At 42.5% G+C, this 8,592-nt stretch overlaps 1 protein-coding gene across 1 annotated transcript in view; it reads right to left on the bottom strand.

Annotated features, from left to right (window-relative positions):
* Window positions 1-8,592, bottom strand: part of myo1d (myosin 1D) — a gene marked incomplete in the record, with an annotated part of 90,283 nt that overhangs the window by 19,499 nt on the left and 62,192 nt on the right. Inside the window, 1 exon segment of the mRNA XM_014014732.1 lies at window positions 4,126-4,280. Within this exon segment, the coding sequence (XP_013870186.1) occupies window positions 4,126-4,280 (155 nt within the window).

The following is an 8,592-nucleotide window of genomic DNA, read 5'->3' on the forward strand; positions in this document are numbered from 1 at the left end:
CATAAAAACAGCATTTTAATAACAGCTAAAGGTGACATACAGTAGATACTTTATTATGGTATAGTTTTTAAATACATGCCTGAGAATATTGGCCCTTTAAGTTTGTCCTGTTTATGTGGGACAAACACCTGGAGGATTCTCTGCTCTACTGGCAGCAGAGTGGGTTTGCAAATCGACACCCAGAGGAGCGACAGAAAAGAGGAAARGGGGGGAGGCTCCGTCTCATCTAAATTTAGACTCAACAGCAGCACAGCTTTAAATATTTCATTGGCTCTTCATCAGAACTAAAGAAAGTGGGAGACTGAGGGAAGCGAGAAGAGATGGGGGCTTAAAGGGGGTTTGTCTGAGACTGAGATGAGGACAAAGGGGATGCAGACAGAAATAGGAAGTATTAACAAAAAGACAAGGGGGCTGAAGGAATGTGAATCTTATTCCCATCATATTTATGTCGAAGAATGAACTTTTATTCAAACAGCTGGTGCATCAAGTCTGAACTGAAAGGCTTCTCCTCTCCAGACTTTCTGCCTGACGAGAGCAAAAAATTAAAAATCGTTCCMCCGCATAATTCAGAAGCAGTCAGAGAGAAACGGCGTCAGACGAGAACTGGAGGAGGGTTTATTCACGTTGGCAGCGCTGGCCTRGCTGTCGCTTTGAGGGGGATAAAGTGTTGCTTTGTTGCTGCTGTAAGCTGCCCTCCTGTCTGCCTGCTATTGTGTACACTGTGCTCCGTGCTGAAGGAGAGATAAAGGTTAGAGCCACGTGCACCGGGAGCCGCAGCCGAGCCGACTTAAACTAAAATCTCATTCATAAAATGGGCGGTGAGAACTGGGTCGGCTCGGAGGAATCCGTCGCCGTTTAGACGATCAAACAGCGAAGACACCAAATGGAGAGCAACGCCACGGCGTACGGGTCTCCACGCTGCCGAGCTCTTTGTTCTGTCAGAGTTTCACGGTGATGGATGAGGCTGAACGAGGAGCACGACGAGGGTCGTTACACCGGGCCGCCCAGCCTCAACACCGACAGAGGAACGGGCTCCGTAATGGCCTGAGATACCATCACAGACTGGCAATGATGGAGTGTGTTCTCACACACACACACACACACACACACACACACACACACACACACACACACACACACACACACACACACACACAAAGAGCAACTTAACAGATGTGGGCACCCCCCGCCCCAACACACAGGGCAACATTTCTACCAAACTAAGTAATCAACGAAACAGAAACAAAAGCTACAGCAGCAGACACAAAAATAGACTAAATTGGTTAAATTTTCAATCAAAAAAAGAGAAATTAAAGGCTGAGCAGTGCGAGTCTTTGCTGAATCTGAGTTGTTGAAATCAAAAGGAGGAGAACAAAAACTACAAGACATAACCTGAAATTAACCGTCGCTGATGTCCCCCATCGCCATTCAGTGACCAACTGTTAGTTTGGTTGGAATCATCACAGGCCTTCATTATTTAAAACGGGCAATATCATGTAAAATCAACTTTTTGAGTTTTATATCAAGTTATAATGTTATACTTTCATAAAAAACATGCCTAAGTCTTGCTTTGACTCATTCGTGTTTGAAAAATCCTGCAGTGTTTTTAGGAAGCCATGCTGAGGAGCAAAACGACAGGTGGGGACCAGAAACGCCTTTTGGTACCAGGAACACCCCTGCGACGTGTCTTTAAGCCGAACCTTCTCATGGCAGAGCGCCCCCCCCCCCTCCTCCCCACACACCCCGCACATGACTCCTGCAGGCTCTCGGGTGAAAGTGAAAGTGAAACTTAACTGTCTGCTGAGCTCACTCAGTGAAGCTCTTTTCAGATTAAAAATACCTTTGAGGAAATGTATTTTCAGATGCCAAGTGAACTGCATCATAACGCACGCACAAAGTGCACACAAAGTTTGGCTCAGATAGAATCATGTTTCTGTGYTTTAGTGCCAACTGTATCTCACCGGTGTGATGTCTAATTAGGCCACGCCCTCCAAAAACTGTACTACATTCCTGTAGTGGGGTGGATTAGGATCGACCACGGTGATTTGCGTGCCGATTGACTGAAATATGTGTAATTTAGAGCCTAATGTATGTCAATGGCGTGATGTCTGACTTCGCTGCACTGCCATGACCACGCCTTTCACCAACAAGTCTTTGTGCTTAAAAACAAGATAAAGGTATTATCTGTGTTCTGACACAATTTGTGGCTGATTAGGTCAAGAGGGTCAGAAATGGAGCTTTCCAAGCCAAAAAAAGGTCACTTCCTTTTGTCAGGGGGCGGGGCTTTGATGATGTCATATGACCACATGGTATGGTCGGGCATGCAGCATGGATGACTCATACCACGTTTGGTGTATTTTAGCCTTTCTGCTTAAGTTACAGCTTTCTGAGATTGTAACGGGTGGATGGATCTAAGTCCCCTGCCTCGGCGACGAGGGACAAAAATGGGCAGAACAGAAGCTAAGGGCAGCTGAACAGTAGCTAAAACTAGCAGAGCTTAAATTAAATTCACAAGACAGCTGTTAAAATTAGCAAAACACAATATTAGCTGCGGTACTTAAGCAATATTCTGTTAACGTCGAAAAGCACAGTTTTACAATTGCGGCGTTTCCATTAAGTAAGAAATGTTTTTAAAGTCATGTGTGAATACGTTTGTTCTCACGATAAGTCATTACAAACATGGCGGCAATGTATGTAAACACATAGCATATTGCTACCATGAAACTAGCGCTCATCATCAGCCATCAGAGACGTCAGTGTCTTACCGAGACCTTCGAGCAACAAGCCCCTTATACTTGGGAGCGACTACGTTTGCTGCGTTTTTGGGAAATGGTATTCGGTGATTTTACTACTTTCTTTTACTACGTCGGTGATGTTACTACTACTTCTACTTCCTGTTGTCTTCTTTTTTTGTCTTTTTCACCAGTAGAAACATCCAGTTCTTGATCACGTGACTCCCGTGATGCAAAAAAAGTGTTTCCATTGCAGTTTTGTGAATTACACCAATTTCAATGTGGCCGAAAAACCACCTCATCCTAGCACAAAACCATTTTGTTGAAAAGTGTACGTTTTTTCGAAATTGACGTGTTTCCATTGAGCAAATTCAACTCATGATGATTTATTTAAAAATGTTTTCATTTATTTGCAGCCCTGAACAAAGAAAGAAAATGTGTTTGTGAACATTTAATGACCTGATTTCCTCCCTGCATTCTGAAGTGAAGCCAAACGTGACTGCAGGATTCCAGGGCTTACTTTGAAAACATTTAAATCTGCACGTCTGCTMAGAAACCGGCGCAGAACCAGTCCGTCCTGAACGGACAGCTCTGAGCTCAGATTAAGTGAACGCTGCAGTTTATGTGAGGACAGCTGTGTCTGCGTCCTCTAACTGGTCCAAAATCCCACTGCCTCGGGTCACGTCGGTCGACACCACACATATGTCGTGGTGCCACTCACTTTTAGAGTTTCACCACGACCAATCAGGGAACAGATTTRGATTTCATCAACTCACACCGACCCTGCAGTGATGCAACACATTAAATTGCCTGTGCCATGAATTTTTTTGTAATAAACATGAATGCATTTTTAAAAACCTAACATTGATATCATATTGCAAAACAAATTTCACGCCCCTGAGATGAACAGTTGTTGAGATATTTGCACGTGAACTAACYGGAAGTGATGTCATAGGGGACTGTCTGCATGTAAACAGAGCTTTGTTACAACAAACAAATCGGATGTTTCTTTAAATTATTTTGAGTCGCTATCAAACTATACTGAAGAGTTAAAGTTTAAATGARACTGTTTTAATAAACAGAGACCAGAGATTTTATTTTATTAATGAGTTCCCCTTTGATGTCACTTCCTATTTCATTTTGGCTGAGCCAAATGCAAAAGAAAATAGGCCAGTTATGGGACAAAATGGGTAAAATCATGTTTATCATTTCAAGTTTCTCAATTATTAAGATGTTTTCTTTGAGTTTTTGTATAAAGATATGAATGTCACAGGTACTTTAAAGCAAAWGAACCGCACCAGGTTTAACAAAAAAAGCTTTTCTCTGTGCAGCAAATAAAGACAATAATCTGTCTGATTCTATCTTCGGCTCCTTACGGCGACTTGATGCTGACCTTTTGAAATGGCTGAGCAGAGTTCCAACCAGCTCCCCGACGCGGCTCTCGTTGGCAGGTACCATGCCCTGRAGGCACACCACCAGGTCCCTGCTGTCCTTGGTGTGGAACACAACCAGCTGGTCCTTKCCCGGAGACACGCTCAGCCCCGTCACCTGAGACGCACAAACACAGACACAACTCAGACAAATCCGCACACAGATGCTTAAAGTTAGGTGAAAGTTGCAGAATGTGGGTTTAAAATTTTTATATATAAGAAAACATAAACACATCAGAACCCATTAATAAAATGAGTTGTTTTGTTTTCAGCTTTATCATACAGGTGGAATTATCTGTACTCACATCATCTGTATTTTATTGTCTCCAACGCCTTCACGTGGTGTCTGTTAATGAAGGTGAATGCACCCACTCATAAACAAAGTCAGCATGTGGAGTATGGATTTATTGATCTGAATCCTGGAGGACCYATCTTATTTTTCTAATTAGAACCTCCCAAACGGCCCAGCAGAGGAACGCAGCAGAGTTAAAAGAGGAATCCCTGCTCAGTAGGTGGGTTTTTTTATTTTATTTTTTGCATTAAAGGTTGTCAAATTAAATGCTTCGGGAGGAAACTGATCTCTTCACAGGAAAACACTTCTCACAGAAAAAAAAGCTGGTTTTATGTCTCATTAACTCCTGATTCTTTGCTCCACTGTGCTTTTATCCCTCCTGTTTTCATCTCAGCTCTGCTCTCTACCTGCTTCGCGGATTTATTCCTGTCTCCATCCGTCGTCTCTAAGCRGAGCCACGGGCGGCGCAGGCTGAGGAAATGGCTCCAGGGCAGCAAGTTTTGTACATTAATACTCATCAGCGAAATAAAATGTTGAGGGACGRGTTCGGCGGCGGCGCCGGCTGATGCCGGTGAGCAAATGGGAAACAACACGGCGATGTCGTCGTTCCAGAATTAAAACCCACACARGGTTAATTTCAAGGAGACAATTACATTTACATTTTTATTAAAGCTCTAATTGAACGGAACGACAATTTGTGTTCTAATGAGCTGAGCGATGATACGTCCGGATCCGTTTCCTCGTCTCGTTTTTCTTTTTGATTCGCAAAATCCATTTTACACACAGCACCGGCTGTTTTTTTTTAATTATTATTTAAAGACGGTAAATGTCAAGCTGCAGCGGTGAGCGGGGTGGTCGAGGTGAGAAAGTGAGGTGGGTGAGTCAGAACAGAGATGCAGCCTGAAGGCAGCGACATGGAGCTATCGATGGGAGGAGGTCAGGCTGAGGGGACAGCCGTTAGCTGCTGGTTGATCAGCAGCGACGGGCCGACAGCACAGCTTCCCCTCGGCKTGAGCTGGAGAGGTGAGAGCTCTTATCTGTCCTCATCTCCTCCTCGTGTCCCTCCCCACATCCCCCCGTCTCTTCCCGTTGTTGTCATGCCAACTTCCCGGGAGACGGTGTTGTCATGGATACCGAGTGCAGGGCGGATCAGCTGATGTCTGTTGTCGTTCTGGCATGTGTACAAATGAAAAAACTTTTTTTTCTTGTTTATTTTGTTTTGTGTTATTTTGGTTTCTTCGGCTGAAAACTAATCAAATATTTTATTTCTACATAAAAAATGAAAACGGCACAAAGATTTTTTTTAATGGTTCTTTATCAATTTATTTCATTCCTAAAAATCAACGAACTAAAAAAAAAATTGTTAAAGGAGACAAACTGAAAATGTGTTGCATTTAGTGCTGGGTGGTGGGACCTAAAATTTACATCGCAGTATTTTCAACAGTTATCCTGGGATCACGATATTTGATATTTTTATTTTCATGTCAGCTCAGGCTGATTWAAATGTACAAACGCTGTTATAGATCAGCAAACTGCAGTCAGCAGGACGAAAGGAGGATGGGGAACTTATTTCTAGCGGCGTACTGGGTTTGAAGATGGTTATTTGATGTATTTATTGATTTTTTAACGTCCTCCAGTCTCTGAAGTGCAAAAATAAAATGAAAGTGAGTTTTTGAAAAGACCTGTATAACTATTATTTTTTCAATTAATGTCTCACACGTTTCCTCTCCATCTTCTCTGTTCTTTACATTTACTGTTTTTTGTGTGTGTGTGTGTACAGTGCCCTGAGACAACAGTTGTTGTGACCTTGGCGCTATATAAAGAAACTGAATTGAATTTAACTAGAAAAAACCGTTACATTGGTCTATATGTCWGTGTACTAGGGCTGCGCGATATCAATAAAACCTGTGATGTGCGATAACAGTGTTTAATATTGCAATGACAAAATGACTTGCGATAAAAAATAAATAAATAAAGTATACAGTGTTGATGTTTTTCTGTTCTGGGTTCAGAGCAAAAAACAACTAATACATAATTTCCATTACAACATGGAGTGATTATGATTTGATGTTTCTCTGGTCCATTTTGTTTATCAGACAAACAACATAAATGCAAACATAGGAGCCAATCATTTATTGCAATTTAAAGGCACAGTGTGTAGGATTTGTTGTTTTCAACGACATCTAGTGGTTGAGTGGTTGAATCATCCTCCCTGGTCCTCCCCCCACCCCCACTGCCCAGCTTCCAAACGCAAAGGAGTTGCTACGGTGTCTCTCAGGTGTCAAAAACCTTTGATGATTCCAACCGCGATGTCTACCAGKAGCTTCAGGGCTKGTGATGTTTCAAGTGGTAAGATTATGAGCTTTAATAAGTAAAATTATCCCAGCTYCAATGACAGAKAACAAATATTACATTTATAGTATTACAACTAAAACCGTTTTTCACGCCGCCACCGCAGTTTGTCCTTCATGAGCCTTCGTAGACAAGATGGCGGCTGCCTGTAGTGGCGACCCACGACCATGGAGATATAAACAGCTTTTTATAAGGTGAACCTGGGATTGGAAGGTTGCTGGTTCAACTCCCCGACCAGCCCCTCTCTGGGCCCATGAGCAAGGCCCTTAACCCCTCAGTTGCTCCCCGGGCGTCTCAAAAATGGCAGCCCTCTGCGCCACGTGTGTGCTCACCAATAAAAAATAAAATAAAATAAATAAATAAATAAATAAATAGAAAATCTGTACAACTTGACATGGCTGAAGTTACTCTCTCTGCAACACAGAAGTTATTTCTTGACACATCTGTCATGTTTTCCCTCCTCTACATGTCTGAACCGTACGAGTTCAGGCCATTTAAACCAGTATTCAGAAAACTCACATAATAATGAAAATAAAAGCCTGTTTTCAGTCCGAACCGGCACACCGTCCAGCTCTAACGTCATTGAACACACAAACCTCAGAGGATCTATAGAGAGGCTTAATGATTAGGTACCTCCTCACACATGATTGGCCATCTCGCCGCTCGGCCTCCCTCGTTATATGAAATTCATTTCATCACTCATTGTCTCTGATCTGGGCTGCTGTTACACAACCAAAAAGTACAAAGTGTGAACACCTGCTGCTCATATCACAGTATGTGAGCACCTGAAGAACACCGTGGTCCCGGCTGAGTGTTGATTTATTGTGGATGTTCCAGACTCTTGTTGTGTCAGTGCCAGGTTGTGAAAGCTTCCCAGGCGACGTGTGTGTGTGTGGATTCAATTTAATCCATCAGTTCAGAGTTTGTGAATGACAGCTTGTCTTGGAATGAACAATAACTAAAAAAATAATAAACTCCTATTACTCTCCCCATCTGCCTGAACTCAGTCCCCACTCGCTTCACTTCCAGATGCTCCAGTGAATGCTTCAGGTCTCCATTCTCCTTCCTGTCATTTTGTCAAACCGAACACMGCGGTGTCTGGTCACAGCTGTCAATGCACAGCAGCTTCATGTCTCACTCATTCCACCAGACGACAGGGGTCCACGRCTGCATCGAGATTAACGTCTCGCACGTTTCCTCTCCATCTATTTCTAATCCTGCCCGCCGAGGTCAGCGGCGCAGACAAACAACGAGCACTTTATATCARTACATGAGAGGGAAACGGTCTGAATTACACTCCAGTTATTTACTCAAACCTTAAAGTTCTGCTTTGCCTGACAGTAGAGTTGTAAAGTAACTAAGTACAAATACTTTGTTATTGTACTTAAGTAGAATTAAAGTAACTAAGTACAAATACTTTGTTATTGTACTTAAGTAGAATTTTTGGGTATCTGTACTTTACTTGAGTAATTATTTTTCAGCCTACTTTTTACTTTTACTTCTTACATTTTTAAAAAATAGACAAGAAGTAGAAAGTCGTTACTTTTATTTAATTTTTTTCTTGTTTTCATTCCAGCTTGTTATTGTAAAAAATAAATACTATCCATATAAATTTTGCCTCCTTGATAGAGTGAATTTAATTGTGGTTGAATGAGAAGTATAAATATAAACAATTCCATCCATCCATCCATTTTCTTCCACCTATCCGGGGTCGGGTCGCGGGGGCAGCAGCTTCAGAAGGGAGGCCCAGACCTCCCTCTCCCCAGCCACTTCTTCCAGCTCCTCC

This window comes from Austrofundulus limnaeus, unplaced genomic scaffold (assembly GCF_001266775.1).
Source record: "Austrofundulus limnaeus strain Quisiro unplaced genomic scaffold, Austrofundulus_limnaeus-1.0 Scaffold119, whole genome shotgun sequence".
Taxonomy (NCBI): domain Eukaryota; kingdom Metazoa; phylum Chordata; class Actinopteri; order Cyprinodontiformes; family Rivulidae; genus Austrofundulus; species Austrofundulus limnaeus.